Source organism: Ornithodoros turicata, chromosome 1 (genome assembly GCF_037126465.1).
Source record: "Ornithodoros turicata isolate Travis chromosome 1, ASM3712646v1, whole genome shotgun sequence".
In the NCBI taxonomy this organism is placed as follows: Eukaryota; Metazoa; Arthropoda; class Arachnida; order Ixodida; family Argasidae; genus Ornithodoros; species Ornithodoros turicata.
In genome coordinates this window covers 648,298-673,707 of record NC_088201.1, presented here as the reverse complement: position 1 = coordinate 673,707, position 25,410 = coordinate 648,298, and the positions used below count along the sequence as shown (strand labels likewise).

Below are 25,410 nucleotides of genomic sequence, written 5' to 3'. Positions count from 1 at the left end.
AACTTTTATCTTCCTCATGATTCATCTTTGACAGTGGCCAGTGATAGTTGTTAACCATTGTGAAATGCGGTAGAAGCACAGCCCATTCTGGTTGCATTCATGGCGTCACCAAGTATTGTGAATGGAGAGCTCCATTGTTACACTGCCCACTTGCTGGTGAACATAAAAACATTTCTTGTACTGGGTCTACTGGTATACGCACATTTTATTGTACAATAAGCAACAACCAACGAAGCAATACTACTGTGTGCTATGTCTCAAGCTCACTTAATTTAGGGTTGTGCTTTTAGGTGAGCATTACACACCCTGAGAAGATGAGCTTTATTCCCTTGCAAAGAATTGAGGTGCAATACGCAATACAGAATTTTACGGTAAGTACATGGAAAAGTCTTTAATGGGACAGTCTTGTACAGTCTAATTGAATTCTGACTGACTAGTATACAGAGTGTCTCGCGTAACGCATCAAAAGGTTATATTTAAAAACCTACGTGTCGGGAAAATTATGTGGTCAACAGTATTTGCCTTCAGAGAGTTTTTGCCATTGTGTGAGAACACCTTTATGAATTTTTTGCCACGGGAAATTTAATTTTCCGAATTAAAGTCCAGAAATTGCCTAGTCAACCTAACATTTTTTTGACAGATTCAGGAAGCACGGGTCAGGTTTAGCCCCCACTCAAAAATTCATTTCGTGGCCCCGGGATGCGATGCATAAAGACCGTCGTCCTCCAAAGCGGACAAGAGGTGCTGGATACGCTCTAAACATTACAGAATGAGTTTCGTTTTGACTTTTAGCTTTTCCTCGTCGTACACCACAGTGTGGAGATTTTATCTTGGTTGTGGCGGGCCTCTTTTGCAAATGTTCAATACTCTCATCTGAAGCAAATTTCGGTTCAGTTTTGTTTATTAGAATGCAAATAACAACTCTGAAGGTGTTAGATAATGAGATTTTTGTCCTGAATGTGTGGATCTCAATAACTTGCACTATTGCTGTTCTTCCTATCTCAAAACTAACCGGGAGGAATAGAAAAGTGGTGAAATACAAAATGTGGTACAAGAACAGGAAAGTTGTGTATGAAACTAATGTTTTCTGCAGAAATTATCAGGTTCATTTCTGTTTTACTAACTTAATCAACTCTGCCACTCAATTTCATGAATAACGTGGGTGTTGACGTTATTTTCCACAACTTGTCAACTTCGTGATCCAGAGTGTTGGTACTGTCACATATTATTTCTGACAAAATTTGCCACATTTTGTATATTGTGGAACATGTACATTGATATTTTTGTTCAAGGTACAGGCATATCTTCATGAGCTTTCTGCTGTTTGCACTGATTTTGTGTGTGTGTGTGTGTGTGTCCCAAAATTAATTTTTGAAATACATGGATAGCTTTGTTTACGAAATTTTCATAATTCGATAGGGTATTCATTTAGCTACATTTTCCTATATCGCAACATATTTTGAAGTGGTACTGTCAGCCACAAAAAATATATTTGTCGAACCAGCCAAAAATGGCAATTGTTGCGGCGGTAAGGAAACAGTTAATAACCGCTGTTTCATTATCAGCAATACAGAATGGAATGATCTGCGTTCCAAGTAGGTCATGCTGTATGAGACTGTCCTTTTAAGACCTTAAAGACTAGAAAAATAACTCTGTTTCTTTTTTCAAGTGGTTGAATTCTCGTACATTAGTGGTGCTAGACACTTCAGAACATCTCCACGTCTTGGACGTGAGGTCGCAAGAAGAATTGGAGGTAAGAAATTAAGTTTTCATTTAACCTGACTTTTTGTTTGCTTAGGGTTCTTCGTTTTTGGGTTAACCAGATTTTTACGATAGTTCCCCCAAACAGGTTTGCAAGAATTAGGGTAAAACCCGATATCTGCACGAAATCCCTGCAGTCCAAAAAGTGAATAATAATATCGGCAAAGAGAGCTTTTGTGACAACCTATTTGTCCTCCCTTTATGATCCCCTCCTGCAGGAGTCAAAGACAAGCTTTTATGGAGCTCGGACAAGTGTTTGAATACTGCGGCCATTTGCTGCTCCAGTTCCGAGTGGAAGCATAAAGATTATTGTTTCAAATGCTTTTTGTTTCACCCAAAAATTCCCCGGTGACATAACATAGAGATCATAGCACCCGATTTCTCCCTGAATCCTCTTGCGTAAATAGCACCCAATTTTTCCCTCCTCAATTTGGAAAATCGTAAAACCCAAAAAAGGAAGAACCCTAAAGATGCTTATATAAGGTTTCTTTTTTTTTTTTTTTTTTTTTTCTGCTCATTGCAATTTGAGGGGTGTGTTTTCAAACATCATTATTAGTTTTGATGCTATTTAAAATATAAATTTGTTCTTCATTTTTTAATCGTAGTGTACTGGTGACAAGTGCAAAAAATGATAAATGGGGATCAGCAGTGTTCTCTACGTTCGTGCTTTTAAATATAAAACTCATATTAACATCTGCGACATACGTTTCTATATTCAGTCACAGCTTTCAGATGAGAACCAAATCCAAACTTGTTACTTTGTAACCATCATGTGGAATAGAATAATTTTTTATTTTTTACGGTCCTATTTAATGTGAGCCTGCATAAGCCATGAAACTTAGAAAACAATTGATATCACCATAACATTGTGTTGACGGATGAATCTTCCATTCTCCCTCGATTCGTGACGATTAAACCCGAGCATTCCGGCAGTGTTCCGGCCAGTAGTTAACTACATGTAGTTGAACTAGTACCAGTAAAACTACCTGATTGTAGTTAAAAAGTAGTTATCAACCACTTGCAGAAATCTAGTGGCAACTACTAGTTAAACTTTTATTTTGAGTAGTTAACTACAGTAGTTAGGTTATTGCAGGCGCCAACTACATATTTTGCTGCAAGCTTTACGGCACGATTTTGCTTCCGACTTTTACCTCGAGCTACTTGTTTGATGAGAACGGAGGTGCAGAGCAATTGTGTCGTGCGTGTGTACTAAATCTTCACTTTTAATGCTTCTCTAGTGAAGCCTCATTTGCTGCGAAATAATTCCGCAACTTAGTTTGTGCGTAGGCACAGAAAGAATCCCACCGCAAACTTTGTATTTGACGATCGTAGCGGCCTGCGTAATACCTTGGTACCGTCCTGGTGTGCACATAACTGCATAGGATGTAGTTAAACTACTGTAGAAGTAGTTAGTGGCCATCACTGCATTTCGGAGCACATTCCTTACATTTGATGCTAAAATCCGGGAGATGTTGCCTCGCATCCCACAATGACAAAAACTTTCTTGGCGAAATTGCAACCATTATTGAAGAGCATCCAATACCTGGAGACTATAGCCTGAGCTACACTAAGTGTTATTTCAAGTAAACCTGATGCTGAACAAAAAGCTTTTGGAATGAGCCCGAGATTGGAAAGCAGCGGATTAAGCCATTTAATGGGGAGTCACAGTAGTGCAATCTATAACCTAGGATGAAAGGTGGAAAAGTCCTTTGAGGAATACACAGTCAACAATGTTGGAAGCTGGAAAAGTGTTCCAGACGCACCTAACCGTAAGGAACTTCCTTTCGGCACGTGTTGCAGTCCTAAACTTTACCTCTCGCCAGACACACTGTTAAAGCTGTGGGCTTTCCTGATATTAGGTTCCTAGCACAATTTTTCTGCAAATGAGCCCTGGACAAGACCAGAGTAGGCTGCAATGTGTGCACAGAATTGGTGATACCTTGAACGCTACACGAACAGCAGCTTGAACAGCTGAAGCCACGTTGCAAATAGCATCATAGAATGGAAGAATAGAATGAAAGTAAAGGCATTTTGAGCGGTAGGTCTGACCAGAATATAGTTTAGAAATGGTTCCTGTGGAGACGTTGTTGTTCTTGTAAGTCTCTCATCAGCATGCTCTAGCACCAACCTTGTGGATATCAGTGTTCCTCCAAAACCTTCAAAGAATTGTTCCTCGTCAAGTCACAAAACTTTGTTGCTATCAACGTGCTCTCTTGGAACCATTGGTATTTTGTCTTGACGAACCTGATTATTGTTGGTGGCATGTTGGGATATACACCAGACGATACTGATAACTGGAGCTTGAGACAAAAGTTGACTTTATTTCTCCATTGGGGTGACGCCACAAGCAGGAGTGGCCACCCACTTCTTATTCCATCTCTTCCTAGTAGCTATCATGGGGCTGTTTGAATGAAGAAATATGCCAGTACTGTGTTCCTTTTGTCCCAACCACAGGACGCATTGACTATTTATGAGATGGCTGGTTTGTGTATTTGATATTTTCATAACTTGTGAGTCTTGAGCTATTTCTATGGGCCATCTGCATGGTACCTGCCAATGGATTTGGTTGTGGCAGAAAGAAATGACAAGGTGTGTGCTTGTCAATCTCTGGCAATCTCAGGTACTAGATATTTCTGACGTCCAAATGGTATACGGATCGAGCCATTTCAAAGGCCATGCCACAGGTGGAAACGTGAGCAAAGCCATGGTGAGTACACTACCTTATTTCCTGCAGAAGATACGACCAAGTGTCATCTTTAGATATTGCTTCCTATTGTATCGCTGGTCGGCTGTGGGATGCAGCAACTTGGTTGACACGCCATTGTAGTTGTCTCGTTGTTCTAGTTGGCAGGTTGAGTAGCCTAAATGCAGGCAAGTTGATCTTGCCTAAGCTGAGGCGTTGTTTCAATTGGCTATGAGCCATGTCTGTAGTCTGTGTACCAGGCAAGTGTTGCTAGTGCAATTTTTATGCTACTTGAAAGTTGTTGACAAATATGTGCGGCGTAACTTGGGGGTTAAGTTATAGAATTGTTATGGCAGCATCGTAAACTGTGATTGGAATCTTAAAATAGGCTGCTGCTGGCCGACGGGCATGCTATCACTCAGTTGCTGGCTTTGGCACCCAAGTGCTGTTCCTGGGTGTCAAATCAATTCACGTCCTCACTCTGCGCACTTGGCTTGAGGTGAGTGCTTTTTCATGCTTTCATTGTAGAGGCTTTCATTGGGAGCAAATTTCTTGCAGAGGATCGAATGCCTGTGGAAGCAGGATTTGTACCCAGAAGCATTGGCTTTAGCTCTGAGCTTCCACAATGACACTGCTAAAGCTGTCTCAGGTAGGTCTCCAACAGAACTGTCCTTCCTCAATACATGGCAGCATTCTCAGTTTTCTTCATTGTACTGTTTGGGGTTATCCAAAATCTTGAGCTCATGGTAGAGTGATCCCCCGTCGGTAAATACCCTCCCAGAGTGGATGCAGACAGGTGGCTTTGTGTGGCCTTCCCTGTATTGGTAGAGTTCCTTTGTGCGCTCCACCGCCACAGGCTGGAGATTTTATACAACCATGTCCCAAACAGTTTCATTTCTTATTGACAAATGGAGAAGCAACAAGCCAGAAAAGGTCAAACATTCCGTCAGCTTGGAGTGAATGGGTGTTTCCTTTTTTTCAAACTTGGAGACACTATAACTTTGGCTCTTTTCCTGAATGTACAACTTTTCTCATGGTGTAGGAAATTTATCCCCCAAATTCCTGAAAATGCTACATTGTGCCTTTGCAAACATAGCTTTTTATCGAGGGCTGCCGCCATCCTTGATGAAAAAGGAAAAAGAAAACATGGCCGGTGCAATATTATGCGGGGGCTCCAATTTTTTTTTTTCAGAAGAAAGCTTACTTTCTTTGGATGCATTGCCTCGAGGTGTCCCTCGGTGCTGTCACTGTAAATTTGAGGTGCTATCACTATTTCGAGCAACGTTTTTCTTAAAAAGACCATAATATTGGGAATAATCATTTGGTCCAACACAGTCTTCCAATGTACAAACAAAATGTGCCAGACGGTTGACTCCGGTTTTTAGTACGTAGAAATAGGCTCATCCGTGCCTATGTACATGAGTTGATGTGTACTTTTGTCGGAGGCTATGGCTTTCTTCCTTTTTCTAAACATATGTGCACTTGGGAACATGTAATTTTTCCACGAGATATATAGCAATGTGTATGGCTTGAGATGTGGACAACTGAAGGTTTGTGCAGTCCAATGCTTTCTGCTGAGGTGCACTGAATAGCTAGTATTTCGTAATGTGAACACTTTCCTTATACTCATGAAACTGGTATGGATTTTTCGCTGATATACAAGTATTTAGTATATGTGCTATACATGTGTTGATAGATTCTCTTAATGGCCAAATGGTGAGTGGGGTGATGTAAATACTCTCTTCTTATTGTTTATTCACTTTGCTCTGCCAATGCTTTGCCGTTAAATGTAAAAGGTACACTAAGCTATTACCTTTCTTCTCAGGTATACCCTTCTCTTACACTTACTGCCCTAAATTACTTTTCTCAGGTTCCATTTCCTAGTGTACACTTTAAAAAATTTCTTTAAGCTGTGCAATGTGCAGGAGTTAACGTTAAATAGCATCAGTCAATGGAAAATGGAATTGGAAACAAAACACTGTTTCTTTCTAAGTCAGTGTGTTGATGCAACAAACTGTTCCTTTGAAATTGAGTGAAAATTTCACTGTTGCCATTTCAGATATACAGTCAAACCTCATTACGACGAAACGCGATATAACGAAATTCGCGATAGAGCGATAGAGCGAAATAATTTGGATTCCCTGGCAGAGGGCCATAGAGATCAATGTATTCCCGCTACAACGAAACACTTTTTAGCCGCCGCCTCGATACAGCGAAAGAACGAGATAAGGTTTATGACCCCAAAGCCGACTCTAGGGTCATGAAAACAAAGGGCGCAAGCAGCGTCCTGTTCACGCGGCGAAAGATGGCACGCGCGATTAGGGTCGGGAGGAATCTGCTGCCTACAAAAGGAAGTCTGAGTCATTGAAAGGTTAGGGATTTTCTTCTGAGGCGTCTCCTTTTCGCGCTTGTTTTGAACTGTTCGGTTACAGCTAGAGTCACTCTAGTTGCAGCCAAGTAAAAAGAGCACGAGATGCAAGGCGCCATCGCGCGCGTGGGAAATGCTTCGTTCGCGTGGCGGCGGAAGTGACGAAATCAGCCTAGATGATTTTCTTGACGGGGACAAACATGCCGTAGCAATGGGAGCCTTACGGAAAACGCACTGTCATAGACATAGAATGTTTGCGGGAGATCGCAGCACGATATGGAGAAAGCTGCGGAGGCTTCGGCGGCGTACGAACAAAGCGTGACACCGCGTCTTCTAGGCACGACGCAGACGCGTATAACGGCTATTTCACGCAAGAATAAAATGCCGTAGGTGCACTTTGGCGCTGTATTTGGAGTTGTTGTAATTTTTCACGAAAAACTTTTCCGCATCGTAGCGGGAGTTATCGACGCTTATGTACAGCGCGCGCCCTCGCAAAGGTCGCGATCCGTGACCTTCAATTCGGTACAATGAAATGTTCGATACAACGAAAGAAATTGCAGTCCCCGTGGGTTTCGTTATAGTGAGGTTCGACTGTATCAACGTAGCTTAAGACCTATCAATAGACAATTGAATGTGATTGTGCTGCAAAGTGTTCCAAATGGTAGCTGTGAAAATAATGATCTTGTGGTCTTAAAATTTGCAAAAATGAGGGGCAGTGGTGGCGCCTTGGACTGGATGTTGTCTTTGCTTGTTCAAAATGTTCACTCGTGATTATATACATAATGGTGCTATGTTACAAATGACAATATAAGGCCCTTTTTCTGCTGCTGCAAATTCGCAGCAAGGAACTATGAATTCTGCATTTTTCCTTGGTAAAAGGCGCCCTAATTCAGATAGTAAATACTCTCTATTAGCTCTTAGTGTCAAAGAACACGGTTACAACTAGAAAAACTTTTGTGACTTAGCATAAGAAGGTACATTGTACTTTCTTCTGAGAGGGAGTGACATTTGTCACTGACTATCAAAGTGTACTTGCTAAGTGTCACACAGAGGTACTTGACAGCTATGGACACCAAAGCAGGGGTCAGCGGTTGCATTCCAGTCCAGAATCCCAATATGTATGTTAGAGTGTGGTGGCCTTATCTGGTTGGCGCATCTACGCTGCAACGCAAGCCGACCCGGTGCGAGCAAAGTCCGTTCATATCGCGCATAAACTGAGTTAAGCGTGCGGTTTCTGCAAAATTCTGCGCAAAACCTCATATTCCGCAGCAGGCCCACAATTCCGCCACAAATTTTTGCAGAATCGTGGAATCTCAGAAAAGGAAGGGCCTTAATAATACATGAGTCTTGTAGCCAACGTGGCTGTCTTCTTTCAGATAGGGAGGAGTTTGTGAGCTCTGCAGTTGATAGTAGGTGATTTGTGAATGTCAACTGACTGTGGCCTCACCCGTTGGGTTGAACTTGCTAGGCCTTGTAGCTAAAATTACTGAGTTTCATCACCACGGGTATTATTCTACAAATCAGAACCCTACACAAGCGTGCACATAAGAAAATGCAAAGTTTTTATTCCTTATTATGAAATCACGGTGACTGAGCTTTGTTTGCGCCAAATATCGAGAAAGTTGGACCCGTCGTTTTTCAAGAGAAAAGCTGCTGGAAACAGTGATTTTCTTGTGGCTCCCTGAAATTTTAAAATTCAGTGCAGAGGCATGCACCTATACACGGCTTGAGAATATCCCAGAGCTTTGAACTATATATGTGGTTCCTATTTGAAAAGAGGAGGTCTCTGAATGACTCGTGACAATGCGTATAATGATGGCCCTACTTAAGTCATTCTTGGGAAGTGACGAAGGAAAGGCGAGGTATTGATTTTTATTTTTTAGCTCGGATTGTCGGTCGGATGTTGATGACAGCTGCTGGCTTCGTCTGCGCCAATCTCAATGTCAAAAATACGATGTTGGGCACGATCGGATACATCATGTTGAGAATTGCCCAAGTTAATTTCTGACCTTTTCGGGGTCTCCTTGCCGATGAAAGCCATCACCACAACAAGGAACACAGCGTTGCTTGCTGTATGGAGCTTGCTGGATGTCATGGCTTCATGCTCAGTACACCCCAAGACTGTGTTGAGACACAGTCTTGGATATGCTGGCCAGTGAACATCCAACGAAACATGCTTCATGGCATCAAGCAAGCGGGAGTTTGTACATCCAAAGAAAGTGCAATGTTTTTTTTTTCTGTTGTGGAAAAAATTGCGAAAAAATCGGAGCAGTAACACCTGCGTAATATTTCTGTAGATGGGCACTAAAAAGGCATGATGGAGCATCTTGCAAAATTGTTTCTTTAAACTCTCAGGAGAACGCACTGCTGTAGATTTTTTATTTTCTTTTTTTATTTATTTTTTGCATGGAAATTGTTTGCATTTTTGAGATCCTTTGAGAGCTCATTTGACTGGAAAAGTGATTGGTGACTAGATAAATTCGTCTTAGCCCATCTTCCTGAGGTCTGTAACAGGTCATGTGACGTTCCGTGAATGGTGTACTCATCCAGTGCATTGGTTGTACAAGGGGATAGCAGTATTCTCCCGTTGAGAGGCTCTTGTGGCTAGTACTTGATGAGTTGTTGATGTTGCTCCATTGGACGCATGTACCTGGATTGCCTCGAGGTGTGCCGTACTTGAGGTGAGAGAGAGTGTTGTTTGAAGCAGCCAATGATCTCTTGACGCAAGCGACTGGCCAGGAAAAACAAAATCATAGTCTTCTAGTGATGTGCAGAGATTGGCAGAAAATGTGTGCTCAACTTGGACAGCTGAAAGTACCTGGAGTTGTTGACGCAGGATGAGCATAGAGGCCTCACAGAGGCAAGCTTTATTACTGAAGAAACAAAGGGTGGTTTAGAGGAATTGTTGAAGCAAGAAAAGCATACTTGCTGCAGGTGGCTACTCTACGAAAGTTGGCCAAAGTCCTTTCTTTTGTGATGCCATGCCATTAGATTTTGGACAAGTAATGTGTAATGGCAGTACTCATTACTTGGGTGAAAGTTGAGGAAATTCCAAAGCTGCTTTCCCCACCACTTATGTCAACTCTTTCTATTCTGCAATAAATGATTGCCCATTTGGCATATTCCTCTCGTACATGGCAATTCATACGTGACAGTTTTGCATCAACTCTAATTGCTATCACCGAAAGTGTACATAATAACGTAAAAGTTGACCAAAATGTAATGCCAAAGTAATTTGATTGCGTGATGAAAGTAATCGTATTAGCAATGCATTACTAAGCATGAAAAAGCAATGAGTAATGTAATGCATTAGACAATAAAGCTATTTTGCCCACCTCTGATCAGAAGGTCATGTGAAAAATGGCCACTTTAGAGAGGAAGCCCATTCCAAAGTTATAGCATCGCAAATTTGACAAAAAAAGTTGGCATTCACTTGAGGCTTTTGAGAATGGAATGTTTTGCTTCTCTTTATGTATGGAATGATATTTTTCCAGCCTACCTGGAAGAGAAATTGAGCTACCCTTTGTTGTTATCCCATGTACATGGAATGATAACGGCATTGTTCGGTTGAAGTAGTTTCCTGAAATGCGTGGGATTTGCAGTATCTGAAAGAATTGGAGTGGAACTGCAAAAAGCACTATTATACAGTGCAGTCCTGTCAGAATTGTGTATTGGAGGAAACTGCTACTCCCACCGTCAGGGTCAACCTGAAAATCGTCTGTCATGGAATTATGCCAAAGAGTAGCAGTTGACCAATATGACAAGCAGGTCAGCCTCGATTTGTTTTAATTCTCTTTTGTTTTGGTCAGGGAATTTGGTAGAGGAACAAATGACTGTGTGCTAGTATTTACTCGTGGTTGGCAAAGCAAGTGAGCCATACTGTTGACTACAGAGCCAAGAAAAAGGTGGTGAGGTTTGCAAGCAGTGTCAGTGTGCGAGATGTGCTTGTCTGTATTGTATATTTGGGGCATCATGTCTCTGATGCAGCTAGTATACACTACCAATTAATCACCTTGTACTTGAATGCAGGTCTGGTGGGCAAGAAAGCCGAGCGGCAGTGGCAGACGGCTCAAAAATTACAAGAGCTGCTGTTGACCTTCGCAGACATGATTTTGGCATCTCCCGAAGGTGGCAAGGTCTTGATGAATCACTTGAGTGAGACAGTTCCACTGTGTGTGGAATACTGTATTGCCCTGGAGTCAAGGTATGTCATCAAAGAGTCCTACAGTTCATTGCTTCCCTTGGACAAATGATATTTTCATATACAGGGCAGCACAGATGGCATGTTTGCAGTCAGTCTATATGACTAGGCAGATAACTACTAGTTGACTAATTGTCTATATAATTTGTTACTTAGCAAAGTGGAAACCCATTCTGAGATGAGCGTGGAAATATCCATCGCCGTCATGTCTCAATTATCCGGACACCTCGGGATAACCAAGCAAACTTCCGGGGAAATTTTCAAGACCTATTTAGAGCACAGAAAAGGAAAAGATGGCTGGAAATAAGTAGGCAGACAAATGTGACAGAATGTGGTGACAGCCACGGCACCTGCTGCATCAGAGAGTTGGTCCAGTGCACGTTTTTGTCTTTTGGCAAATGCATAAGCCAAAGGACAGGCGATGCTTTTGGACGGCTTGGACATTGATGTTGAATGAATGTGACCCTTTTCAAATCTGGAACATTGGTCTCCGTACTTGCTGTCCAGATCCGAGACAGAGCCGAAACCAACTTGTGCGCCTCAGGTGTGCTTAACTTTGGCTCTCACTGTTGCCACTCTTGTCCACATAGCATGCTGTATGCCAATCAGGGTGACAACACTCCCAATTAGCTGAAAAACGGGCTCCAACTTTTCTTCCAATCAAAAGATAAAACGATATTATTCTGCATGAGAACGTTGTATGAGCACTGCCCTCCCTGCACTCCTCGTGTGTGTGCTTTTGCTTTCTTCACATCTCTCACATATTTTCTGCAATTTTTCTTCTCCAAAATCCTGCATTTCAATGTCTGGGGTCATCTTAGATTGGAATGTCTGCGCCACAACGAGGTCAGGTGAGAGGGGCCGACCACGTGTTGTGATTGTCAGTGCCAGTCAGTGCGAAACAAAGGAAGCAGTGCAAATGGGGACTGAATGTGGCAACAATCTTGGTCCAACCAACAAAGGTGGTCTCAAGTATGACAAGTATAAATGTTTGAGGATGAGCTGTGGGCAAACGGTGGTGATGCATCCTTTCCAACTGTTATACTGCCTCCCAATCTTTGTTGATTTTTTTTTCCATAATGGTGTGTACCCTCTTGTGTACCCTTTAGGGTATTTCCTGTAGCTCCATGCTCTGTTGGAGATAACGGTATCTGTGCTGCTCTCGTAGCTTTTTACAGCATTAACAATGGGCACGTTAAGTAGCTACTCTCGGGTGCTCCTGGAGCAGCTATTACTCGGCACACTTGATGAACAGCTGTTTCTCCCTTTCTCTCTTTTTTGCATTCTTTGCAAATCTAAGTACTCCCGAACTGGGTGTACCCTTTACCATGTTAGACACTGAATATCATGATTGTGGGTCACCTCTACGACTGAAGCAAGAAAAACAAGAACAACACCAAATACGATGCTGCTTTATTCGTAACTTGTTTCTGTATCATTAGTAATTCCAACCTGATCTGATGTTAACCTCTCAAGTCACCGAGGGTTGTAAGGGTTGCGTCGAATTTAAGTTGCAGCAAATTGTTTTTCAACTGGCTCAAAAACGCAAAAATATATTGCGCGTGAAATGAATGACCTTTACAGTATTGCAATTTGTGACTGGGAGGTGGTGCCACATATAGAGGTAATTGCTATTTGCCGTTGCAGTGGTCTTTTGGAACGCCTGTATGAGCAGTTTTCAGTGGAACCAATGGCCCAGGATTGTTTTCTGCAGAGTTTATCCAACCCCATCCTAGAAGGACAGATCAGCAGGCTTAGTCCAGCCATGGCCAAGGACTTTGTTAATTTCCTTGCCAGTAGGGAAATGTTTTCTACCCTAGAGATGTGCCTTGTACGCCTCAACATTGCGTGTCTGGATATTCACCAGGTGAACATTCAGTTGCCTTTTGCTTTATGTGGATGCACTGTTTGCAAACACCTACCATGTTTTTTAGTGTGGTGCTAGCAGTAGCCTTGACAATGTAGCATTATGGTCTTATGATAAATGGAATGGTTGATAGCATTAAATACTGGTTAATAAGGAACGGCACTTTATTTTTTATTTGCATAATATTGGGCGTGTACATAGTTGCGTTGGACATATGATTGCCAATGCTGGACCAATGGGAGAAAAATGAGCCAGATGATTCTAGCAAGAGCCCATTTGAGTCATGCTTGAGTGGTCCCTTGACCATGTAATGTTCCTCTACTATACCCTCGGCTTGGTGCTTGAGGCATCTTGATACTGTTTCAGCAGTCTGCACCCAAAAGTACCTGGTATCATTAGTACCCCACCGCAAATGGACTTTTAAGTGCTCATCAAGTATACGCAGCCAATTTAATTTGGATCACATTACATTTCACTGTTGGTATCCATGGCATGTTATGTGGTCTGTATGTGTGAGCATACAGACCACATGCGTGACTGGTTTCACCGTGTAATCCAGTCGAATGATAATTAATTGCCAGTGAAGGAAACAATAAAAAAAAAAAAACACTAGAACTGAAATGACAATTGACCAAGTCTTGGTGCTCCCGGTTGCAGTGTCATAATGTGACTGTCTTTCAGTGGCGATCACCCCCCCAAAACGTCAGTTTATACATTGGATTTCTCTTTCCCCCCTCCCTAAGTCCTGCCATAGAATATAGCAAAGTTTTTAAATACTGCATAATATTGTACCTTCTCTGAGGCCAAATTGATTCCTAAGGATAAATCCAGTAAGATGGAACAGTTCCTCATATAAATGACATTAGGTGATGCAATATAGTAGCCCAATCACCTTCTAAATGGCAAGTTGTTGGAATACATTTTACGTCCTAGTAATTATTTGTCTAATATCCCGCGACATATTTTCCCACTCCTGCACTTGAGGACTAACAGTATTACTAAGACTAAGAACCTGATAAACATCCACTTTGGTTCAACTTTTAAAGGAAACGTTTTTGAGCAACAGAATGGAAACTCGTATTATGTGAATACTTGCTAAGCCTTTGCTCTTTTAAGGTAATGAAGCTATGTTGGGAGCACGACTTGTACGACGGTATCATCTACATTTACAACAGGGGGATGTGCGACTACAAAACTCCTATTGAGGTACAGTATCCTTGTAACCACCAATGCACCTTGTATGCACCAAGAAAGCAACGATAAATTCAAAAACTGAGCAAACTTGCTCTCTATTTGCCAGCAGATATGCACATATTGGCATCACATGCAGTGTACAACTTAGTTGGAGAATGGGACTTTTTCAGTAAAGCCACGTCTAACCTTGGACAATTGCAGGTTTCAAGGAACCCTCTGTGGAACAGCTCCAATTGTGTGGACATTTTTTAAAGTACTGTATAAGTACAGTCGAGCCTGTTTATTACGATCTTCGATACAACGATAACTCGGATATTGTGATCGAATCGCTGGTTCCCGTCAACTCTCCCATTGAACTACATGTGAACAAAACATCGATATAAAGATCGCCGCGAAAGTGCTTGCTCGCATATAGGGATCGGAATTCTCCTGGTGGCCGGTAAAACGAGTGAAAATTAGAAAACAAGATTGCATCATTTCACTGAAAACAAATTGCATTGGCATTTTCAAGAGCCTTCGCCTCCGTGTGCGCTAAAGTGAGAACGCAGTGCGTTTATCCGCGCATGACTGCCGGGGATTAGATGCGTACATTGCAAGGCACGCGACTTCGAGAGGGGGTGTTGGGGCTCGCGCTAAGTAGAGAATGTTGTTTCCCCTCCACATCGTTCTCTCGTCTTCAAGATTTTTTTCCTTGTTTTGCTGCGTGATTGCGATGATGGCGTCCACTGTTCCGAGACGCTTTATGATTAGGAAAGACGCGTGGCTCGACCCGAAGTTGCGTGCACTCTACGGGTTTCGTACTGGTGCAAAACAGTGTTGTGAAATACCGTGGCTTCGAAAACGTGTATGGCAGACAGTTGCGTGTCGGCACCCAAACACTCGTCGACGGATTGTGGCGGAGGCGCATTCTGATGGACCATGCAGTCCCGACCGTGAGAACTGTGATGACGAGCAATGAATGAGGTCGTCAATCTCAAAAGGTGCGGTGCCTCACACGATATTGGCAGTTATGTTATCAAAAGCTTTCAACAAATAGCTGCATCAATTTAGAGCTAGATAAAATGCTTCTGCGCTCACAACAAATGCGCATGTTAAGCGGCGTTCTACTTGTGGCGATCTACTTCGTTTACGCGAACCCGAACGGTAATTTCTCGAAAGCTCGTTTGTAGCGATACTCTGATATAACGATCAGATTTCGCGTTCCCGTCAGTATCGTCATAAACTGGCTCGACTGTTTTCGAGAAATTCACAAGCGCTGTTTTCTCCGCGAAGTATTGGAACCAATGACAGAAAAAGACTCAAACGAAATATGAAAGAAATTGATCCAAGACGGCAAGTTTTATTTTTTTATTTTTTCAATTCCACCGCATTGCCTCCCAAAGTGTTGAGGTCCCGTGATTCTAGTTCCTTTTAAGCCTGGATCACTCAACAAGCGTGTATGGGTTTAAGCATGTTGCCACGGGGTTGGCCTTTGTAAACGTTGCTGCATCACTATATCGAGTCTCAATCCTCTCGATGTGGTGACAAGAATGACGGGAGACAATGACTAAGGACCCGGATTTTCCGCAAAACAATCTGCGGAATCCTTGGTTCAGCACAGAATTTGACCGAGGGAGTGTGCATTTATTCGAGTTGTAAAATTTTAATCTAATATCGATCACTCCAAGTATTAAATTTGCAAAAGGAATAATCAATATTGGGGTTTGCAAATATTGGACTATTTGCCAAATATGAGCGACACCTCCCAGCTTCACCTAAAGCTTCCCTGCATGAGATGAAGCCTGCTTTACGAAATTGCTGCAAGACCAGATTTTAATTTAGCTTTAGCTTAAGATAACATTAACCCAAGTTTATTCTGCATACTTGGCACGAGGAAGGGGTCCTCCCGTGTGCACTGTGGCACTGGAGGATTTTGATTTCATGTCAGGGAGGTTGCCTTCAAAAAGCGCCCAGGAACAAAAAGGGTGACCTAAAGATGTAACTTCCCCATTCTAGCAAAGAAGCTAAAAGCAAGTGACCTATGGATGTTCAGAAGCAATTGCAACCTATCTTTGTAACATGCCATCAAATTTTGCAGTCAATAATCACCTGAAAAGCAGGAAACACTATCGTATAACATTAAAGAATACGGGCCCACGGAAGAATTACATGTATCTCTTGTGACAGTTAATGCCAGAAAAATTACACTAAAGCCATAAGCTAGAAATTCCAAACTTTTAATGCAAAAAGCATGTATTGTAAATTCCTTCCTACAAAGTTCCTATAAACTCTGTAGATGCTGAAAGATGTTTCAGCAGGTATAAAATGATTGCAGGTGACAGATGGCGTTCTTTGTCAGAGATGGACACAAGATACCATGTATGTAATGCTGAGCCACAACAGTGCTTTGAATGTAATTTTATTTTCAAAAATTTTTTTTCCACATTATCCAAGAAAATGAATTGTTTGCTGTTGCAAGCAGCTGTTGACACCTTGTTGCGGAATATAGCGGAATTTACAGGTTGGTGCCGCAGCATTTTGAATTTGCTGCAGCAGAAAACCAGGGGCCTTAGCAATAACCTCTCAATCAGAAGGGCTAAAAATGAAGAGAAAAGCAACAGGTTATTTACCTAGTTGCGATACCTAAACAAAATAAATAAATAAACAAAATTTGGCTCATGTTGCCAGCTCGACTTTCCAGGGAGATACTGAAACCCTCTCACGGCTATTCATTGTCCCTGGATGCATGAAAAAATTGTTGCTGACTTGATCTTGAAGCTGCAGAACGCATCTCTAATCTACGGGAGAAATTAGTCACAAGGTCCGGGGAGTGAGCCAGGTGAATCTCAGAGGCGGGTTTTGACGTGCGTGGTGACATGCTAGTCTTGAAGTTGGTGAGGTTAGCATCCTACTGGTGGATGATGGATGACACTCTGACACCCGTCGTCGTCAGCTTATGCCACGACGTTCCTTGCATTGTTGCTCAATGATGTTTGAGAATGCATTTACATCCTCCAAGTCGCTCTCGACCATCGACAGCAGGAACAGGGGTGACATTTCCTGGTCACTCTTGCTGTTGACTGTAAGACGATACTGCATGTTTTTCCTTGAGAATCTTTGAAAGGCTTCCAGAATGGAGACATTTGGAGAAACAAAACAAAATTACATCAAGCGACCATCCGTGTTTTGTGACAGGGTAAAAAGTAGCGAAGCACCACAAAAAGTTATTTTCAAACTTTCGGTAGTGTAGAGTAGACCAGCAAGAACTCATGCCCTGTATTTGATGCTACCATGATAGTGGTGCCTGGAAGGTCTGTTACTCAATAACTCTGAAAGAAAAAATCTCTTTGGCAATATGAAGGCAAGCTATAAAGGAACGCATCTAACGCAGGCCCTTCCATTAGAACCATATATCATCCAGTGTATAACGCGCACCCACTACAATTAGAAACAGTTTGATGTATTATTATACAGCACTACAGTCCCAAATACCCTAAAACTATACCATTACATTGTCCTTAAAGTACACAGTAACCAAAACCTGTATGTTGCGTCTCTGACCCTAGGCTGGCTCACAAATGCCATGTTGCCCTCAGTAAAGAACGCTACAAAGACCTAGGTAGCCCTTTTTTGCAACCCCCTCGTAACCCATTAGACCCCACATGAGGGTACATTGAGTTTACAGGTCGCCTGGTATCCACCCGGAAAAAACATTTTTTTCAATCGTGAGTCATCCACCAGAAAATACGGTGCATGGTTTTTTTACCAGGTTTTTCTGAAATGAACTTTGTGTAACCCAAGTGAGCAAAACCTTGTCTGTGATGTAAAACACAGCTTGAATACATATTAACTTTATGCTCAGTCAGTAACTACATGACTTGACTTTCAGGAATTTATGGCTATGCTGGAGGAAGCTGTCCAACACGGCAGACAACTCACAGACAAACAAGTCACTCTGGGTAACAAACTCCTTGTGTACATAAGGTGAGGGGTACCAATACCAGTCATACCATATCATGTATAATACCAATAAGTAGGGCCAGAAGTTTTCGGGTTTTACCCTTTTCCGGTTTCGGGGAGTAAAAATCGGGGAAATACGTTTATACCCTAAATTCCTGCAAATATCGGTTGAAATTCTTTGCACTGTGCTAGTGCATTGTGGTGCAGGGAGAAATCGGGTCTTATATTAGGACGAAAAGGTTTTGGGAAATACTTTTTTCTCAATTCGGGGTGCAAAAATCGGGTGTTATATATTGGATGGCCAAATTCATGCAAATTCAGGTGACTGACAGCAGGATGCATTTTCCAGTCCAAAAGCTTTATTTTATATCGGTACAGTGGCAGGATTCCTATACTATTAATATGTACGTAGTGTACGTAGTACCAGAAAAGGAATTCTTTCTTAAATGCATCACTTCAATGTTTCTAATACAACAGCGAAACCTTACAACACAGCTATGACATGGTAACACATGTACTCTCTCGAAATGTTTTAAAAATTTAAAGGAATGAAGGTACAATTGTTAATATGATGTCATCTGTAGTTACCATCCTTTGTTAACGTACAGCATCATTGCCATCTGAACGTAACGCAGCTGGCTGAAAGTCACCACAACGTCAACAACTCCCATTGGGGATATACAGTAAGCTCAGAGCTGCTGACCTCAGATTAGGGTACTCCATGATGGGACCATGATGGGGACCAGTATTCCATGATGCCCAGGCCATCATTTGTTGGGATGTCTTCCTTTAAGTACTGACAAAATTCTTCTTGCACAGATGCAGGGTCAGTTACAAGTGAAAAAAAGCCGAGGAACAAGGATTGCTTCCATGTTTCGTTCTGCGTCACTTGGCCCCTTTCAAGTTCTGTTAGGTTCCTCATGCATGTGGCATTCCATTTGTCAGTCAGTCAGCTCTGCAAAAGTCCGCTTTCAATTTACCATGCCGTGCCGACGCCACATGCTCTCTGATGCGATCATAAGGCTTTTTTGCTGGATCTGGGGAAATGTGAAAAGCGTCCAGGCGCGCCTTCTTCTTAACCTCAAGATCTGAGTACTCCCTCGCCCAGTCGTGGGCTGTCTTCTTTGGTCTGCCCAGCAGGCTTTGATCCCAAGAATAGGCGTCACACAAAGGTTCGTGTGATAAGTGTGACCGAAAGCGTCCGACGCGGACGCATGACGCATCCACAACCGGGGAGAATGCAAAAAGCCTGCCAATTGGTGCGCATGCGCAAATCAGATGTTGGATTGGATTGACTCGTCGCTCGGCTCGACACGGATTGAGACTGGCCGGTTAGCTTGCGCCCTCCTCTATGTTCTACGTTTGGCCGGTTTCTCGGGTTTTACTGACATCGTCCGGGCGCAAATATTGGGTCTGATGAACCCGAAGTCTGATAATTGCATTCGGGGGGTACAAACGGGGAGAAATAGGGTTAAACCCGAAAACTTCTGGCCCTACGAATAAGTTACTTGAGAAAGTTGATACTTTTAGCACGTTGGTACTCAACACTTTATCAGTTATGGTCCCAGACCTCAAGTGATGGGACATTACATGAAAGGGGGTCACAATAACACAGTGCAATACAATATGGATGTGGACATTAATATCTGCAGCTATAGAAGATAATTCCATTCATTGATAGCGGTGTTGTATCGTAAAAAACATGCTGGATTTTAAAAGTATGGTCTAGTCGAGGAAATATGAAATGTGGTTTCAAGGCCCAATTACGAGGCAATTTATAAAACAAGCAGAGAGACTTCCTGCATAACCCAAGTTGAGGAAGGGAGGATATATTACCAGGCATTACCAGGAAGCCTGTTTCTCATAAATGCCACGCTTTGGATGCATCACACAGTCTCGCTTTCATACCTGCTTTCACTTGTGTGTCGTGAGGTTCACTCACTCCCACTATAGGGACGTCACAGCGTCTATTGTGGCATACACGGACTTTCCGCCTTCATGGAACAGACTTAGAGGGGATGCCAAAATGAAGAAAAGAAAACGCGTGCATTGTCGATGAGCAAAGCATGCAGTTGTGCAAGACTTTTTGGCCCACTAAAATGTCAATGTATCGTTTTGGCCAACGTTCATGCTTTGAGATTGGAAGACGTTCGTGAGGGTCATTTATATTTTTATGTCCTAACTGATAAGACGTCAAAAGGGAAAGGGGGTCATTTTGGGGAGCAAGCTGATCAGCGATGGAAGAAATATAAATCTCCAGTCATCTACAAATGAACAAGAGATAGAATGAGGCGGGTGATTAATAAAAAACAGAAAAAGAAGGAACGACTTGAAAGGTTGCTCTTCAATTTGTTCTAAAACAACAGGATGTAAGTATCAAAGGGTGTAGGAAAATTGCATGGGTACATTTCACTGCCATCCAAGTTGTGTCAAATATTGTGGATAAAGCTCGCTAGCTGGAAACCACGCTCGAGCAGGGTGCAGAAAGTATGTGCTTAAAGCATTTTTGAAGGAACACTGTTTAGTGATAGGGGTTAAGGGTGGGGGAAGGTATTGGTGGACCATTGGAAACTTAATCTTTGAGATTAGACCAAGATTCTGTGACCGAGCGAAGGTGCAAAGTGAGAGCCCTGAAAGGTAAGATCCAGAGTTTCCAACTGACCACAGTGCCTGCAGCCCCATGTGAGATATTTTGTAGCATAAATGTGCCATCACAGTCAGGAAGCAGCTCCTTCCATCTTAGAATGCATTCCTATCCTTTTTTGTGCATAGCAATTTTCAGTTTAGATCAGCATGTTGTTAACAACTGTATGAATCTGGGAAACAGTTGCTGCTTGGCCGGGAGGGGCTACCCTCACGGTAACATCGAACCAGCCAGTGCAGTGCCACAAGTGAAGAAGGAAGTGTTTGATTGTATCACAGCTTTACATGGCACAAAGAGCAAGGGTAGGTTGCATTTTATTTTATTTCCAAGTGCTCACCAAGAGAAATATCAGATGGTGCAACATGCAGATTGCAAATGCTGTTATACGAGCAACAGGACAAAGGGTACGTAGGAGCAGTTGAATTGGTTCAGATGGAATGTTTTCTGAGTACAGTAGAACCTCGCTATAGTGAAGAAACTGATGTAGTGAAGGAAAATTTCGGTCCCAATTGAATGCCCATAGACGCCCATGTATTGGCAACCCGTTTATAGTGAAGACTTTCTGGCCGAGAACCGGATATAGTGAAGAAAAGTTGGCAGAAACTTCGAAATTTCCCCGAAAAAATGACTCGTTCCGGCATCGCAGTCGAAAATGGAACTCACGCCGTGTTCTGGAAGTTGGGCGTCATCAATGACGTAGGATGAAAGGCATGGTCATGGTCATGACCAACCAGCCAGGCATCCAGGCTCGCCATTTTGTTTTGTTTGGTGTTGTCAAACGCGCCGTACATTGCAGTGCATTTCGAGCTTCGTAAGCGGAAGCGGCCATGAGGGCAAAAAATTGTGCAGACCTCCTTCCTGCAACACTTCAGATAGCACCAGTTCCAAATGTACTTGTTATCATGTGTCTTCATGTAAATACAGTGTGTGTATTCCATTACAACCAATATCTGCTGCTTACAGGCATTCTGTGGGTCATACATACCAGAAAAAAAAATGAACTACTGATATAGTAAAGATCCTGATATAGTGAAGATTTTTCATGGTCCAGAAGACTTCACTATAAAGGGGTTCTACTGTACTGATTTTTTACTTTGAATACATCCCTCACCTTCTGAGTGCTCAGGCATTACGTTTTAGTCGTACAGCTTTGCCAAAGGTCCATAATGCGTATGTTTTAGTACTGGAGTTTTATATCAAGTAGACTTGGTATGGGAAAAATATTGAGCTCTATGGTCTACCTAATACTATTGGGTACCTGGCATCACATGCTAGGCAATTGCTACTCAGTGCAGATGGAACATTGCGTTGTCTGTTGTTGGAGATTAAGTCACATTAAATTTGAAAGTGATTGAGAATCACAGCACCAAGTTATAGTGCTAAACGTATGAATCGCGTTTTTGAAACAGACAAAACGGTGGTGTGAAAAGCAGCTTTAACTTTGCTCCTGAGACTCAACTGCTTGGGACCACAGTGAGTTGTTCTGCGATAACAGCCTTTTTAGTGCGTCTCCCATTTTAATTGTGAAGGGCAGGGCCTCTGGACAAAAGCCCCCAATATCCCAAACAAAGACTGTTGTTGTTTTAAGCAGAACAGTCTGTATGGAATATTGGCAGCTCTCGCATTACCGGTTCACTGGATCTTGTACCTTTCCAGGGTGTTGAACCGAAAACCGTAACCGAACTGTTATTTTTGCCGGAACAGAAATTTTTATGACACTGTTGGACCCAACCGGAGCAGAACTGGAAAAATAATAGCGGCAACAAAACGGTTTGGACATAAAATAAGTGCCTCTGACTACCCGAACGAGGACACATTGGTCTCCATTGGTTCGCAAATTGTCACCTAGCAGTCAAACGAGGACTCCGAGTCTTTTTTAACATGTTGAAGCGCAGTTGTCCGTGTGAGTGGCACCTGCTCTTCAGAGAGGAAGCGGACGAATGAAGCAGGAATATAATAGGCCAGTTGTGTAGCTCTATAGGACGAATATGTGAACATTTCTCTTTACACATGAGCAGTAAAAGTTAAACAAGTCAGAAACATGACAAATGGAGAAGGAGCGCATGCATAACAGTGTCTCTTTGATTGGTTGTGGTTTCACCAGTAAATGGAGTTGTTCTTACTGGTAGTGCATTTGTGTCGTGGGTCAACTGGTACACTGCTGTGAGCTCAGATCGATTCACACTGCGAATTCAGTGTGCCGGCAAGTACCGTCGTATATGTAAAGTACTGTCCATCTTGTTGGGCTTCCTTTAAGAGGGCATACCAGCTCTCCGTCCCAATGTATTTCCTATGGAACAGTTTTTATGCTTTCTCTCGGTAACCTCCGCGCAGATTTTAACGCGGGTGCTTTCATCATAAAGAGGAAGATGAGATGAAACTATTTACGCTACAGGATTTCTCATATATGTCGTATGTATTTTACAGCGACGTCACGAATGCGAAAAAAATACACAATTTTTCTCCTCCCTCTTTGAACAGGTTTTATTTATTATTAACTTCTATAGCCATTTTGAAAAAAACTTTCCATTTACTTTCTCTGGAATTATTTCAGGAATCGATAGACATCAAATTTATATGTCTACCACTTTCCATTTTTATAAAAAAGCATGAAACGTGAGTATGGATAAATACCGTCTCAAAGCCCCGTAAACCGCATCATTCTGTGTCGCCCTCTAGCCGTAGCACAGGAAAAACCGCGCGGAACATTTTGACCGTATCCATCCACCGACCATGCGGCGCGCACGCGCCCTGTAGTGCTCCCTCACTCCTCTTTACTTTCATGGACAGCGGACTTAGGGCATGGCCTTGGAGACCAGAACAAAAGCTTACTTAGCTGCTCGTAAAGGGATTATTGTCAGCCAGCGTTGTCGCGGCCGGTGTAAGAGACCGGTTTCGGTAAGAGTTTCGGGTTTGTGCTTACTCAGTCAACTGTCTCATAAGGCTAACGAGAATCTCTCGTATTTATGGTTAGTGGAAGGCTGACTTCACAAACATTCCAGTAACGTTCAACAGGACTGCCCTGTAATGTTCGTAATGTTGAAACAGCCAGCAAGCGGATTACACACAGCTAAATGTTTCTTAGGATAACGGTACTTAGAACTGCAGCTTTATTTGTTGTTTCTCTTTCTTTCTTTTATTGATCGATTTATTTTTATCTTTATTATCTTCTTCTTTTTTTTTTTCATGAACGCTCCACGTGAACCAATAAGAAAAATCGATCAAGCGGCCGCTGCACAATTATTTCCGCCCACGCAATGAGCAACAGTCTTTTCCGGAACCCAAATTCACGTTCGCGTACCAAGGAAAACCAACGACAACCAACGACAGCGACGGGGAGGGGGATATATTTATTAGACGAAAAGGGAAAAAAAAAAAAACTGGCTAAAGGTCAGCCAAACGAGACGTCGGCTTGCTATTCCAAAAATACATAAAATAAATAAATAAATAAATAAAATTAAGAAATAGGAGATAAATGAAACGGACGCGACGGAACAGCACGTTTCTTTAATAGTATGGAGTAACACTGGCTTGCATAACAAGTTGACAAAAGAAAAAATCGTGAACGTTTCGACACCTATTCGGGCGTCATCATCAGCAAAGGAAAATGAGCCACGAAAACAGCAAACGGAACAACAGCACGTTAGTTAGTTGATTATTATCTTAGTAAAAGTTCGGTGTTTGCATTTTCATGTTCAGGTTAGTCTAAGTGGGCTTTGGCAGTTTCCGCGCAGAAACAGCCAGATAACATTTATTTACAGTAGTTTATTTTGCAACGGGGACTTCGATCACGTTATTTTGAGATACAGCCAATTTTTCGAGGACAGTTCCCTAGATTTTCCATCTTTCGACAATCCTTGCTAGTTGCACGTTGGATGACCCAAAACCTGTACCCGTCTGTCTTTGCACGGCGAACAAAGGGAGGCCTTCTGAGGAAGATAAGGAAAAGCTCCGGGTCACTGGGGATTCTCCGCTGAACTAGTGTCTACGCTGAACGAAAGGTCTGGTGTAAATGTAATGTGAAGTACCCTGTGAAAACCAAGGAGTGTCTAAAAATATAGTACTGAAGTTTCCGTGTAATAATCAGCGCAATTATGACACGGAAATCGTGCTCCGAGACCTCGTCGCACGTCAAGTTCCTTTGATTTTATCTTGTTCATTTATACATAAGGATGGAGTTCAAGGGGGTTCAGGAGCTTCCTCCTTCTCCTTTTTGCTTTTTCCATTATTTTTTTTTTAATAGCTGTTGCTAAATGCAATGCATTTATTTAGGCTGATTGAGCCTATCAAAAGGCCGAAAATCATGACGACGAACTATCAGAAGGCCGACAGCCAAAAGACCAAAAAATCATAACGCCGAACTGTCAGAAGGCTGAAAATGGAAAGGCCAAAGAGACACATGGTGAGCACTCCAGTGAATGACCACGGAATGGGATGGTGTAGATTATGAAAAAGTTTTGTGGCTATTGTATTAGAAATCAAATAACTGGAATGCATAGCATTTGGTGCTCGCAAATAGACTAGCCAGCGAATATGAAAAACAATAATCTACAATATGTTTACTACGAAAAGAAAGTGTGTGGTGGGGAAAGTGAGGATAATTGTGCATTAAAAGCCCCTGGAATATAGATGCAAGTAAGAACTGAAATCTTGACAGCCGATGAAATACATCACAGCCGACCGAATGTTATCGTTCGCTTTGCGGATTTGTTGAAATTGGGAGACATAGGGTGCTTTTTTCTTTTTTTTATGT

General features: G+C 42.3%; 1 protein-coding gene across 1 annotated transcript in view; it reads left to right on the top strand.

Annotated features, from left to right (window-relative positions):
* LOC135377221 (vacuolar protein sorting-associated protein 8 homolog) overlaps window positions 1-25,410 on the top strand; it is an 83,866-nt gene that overhangs the window by 33,694 nt on the left and 24,762 nt on the right. Inside the window, exons 13-22 of the mRNA XM_064609514.1 lie at window positions 291-371; window positions 1,670-1,753; window positions 4,382-4,468; window positions 4,833-4,943; window positions 5,003-5,093; window positions 10,842-11,016; window positions 12,661-12,880; window positions 13,997-14,086; window positions 17,943-18,037; window positions 20,841-20,959. Of these exons, the coding sequence (XP_064465584.1) occupies window positions 291-371; window positions 1,670-1,753; window positions 4,382-4,468; window positions 4,833-4,943; window positions 5,003-5,093; window positions 10,842-11,016; window positions 12,661-12,880; window positions 13,997-14,086; window positions 17,943-18,037; window positions 20,841-20,959 (1,153 nt within the window). The remainder of the gene's footprint in view (window positions 1-290; window positions 372-1,669; window positions 1,754-4,381; window positions 4,469-4,832; window positions 4,944-5,002; window positions 5,094-10,841; window positions 11,017-12,660; window positions 12,881-13,996; window positions 14,087-17,942; window positions 18,038-20,840; window positions 20,960-25,410) is intronic.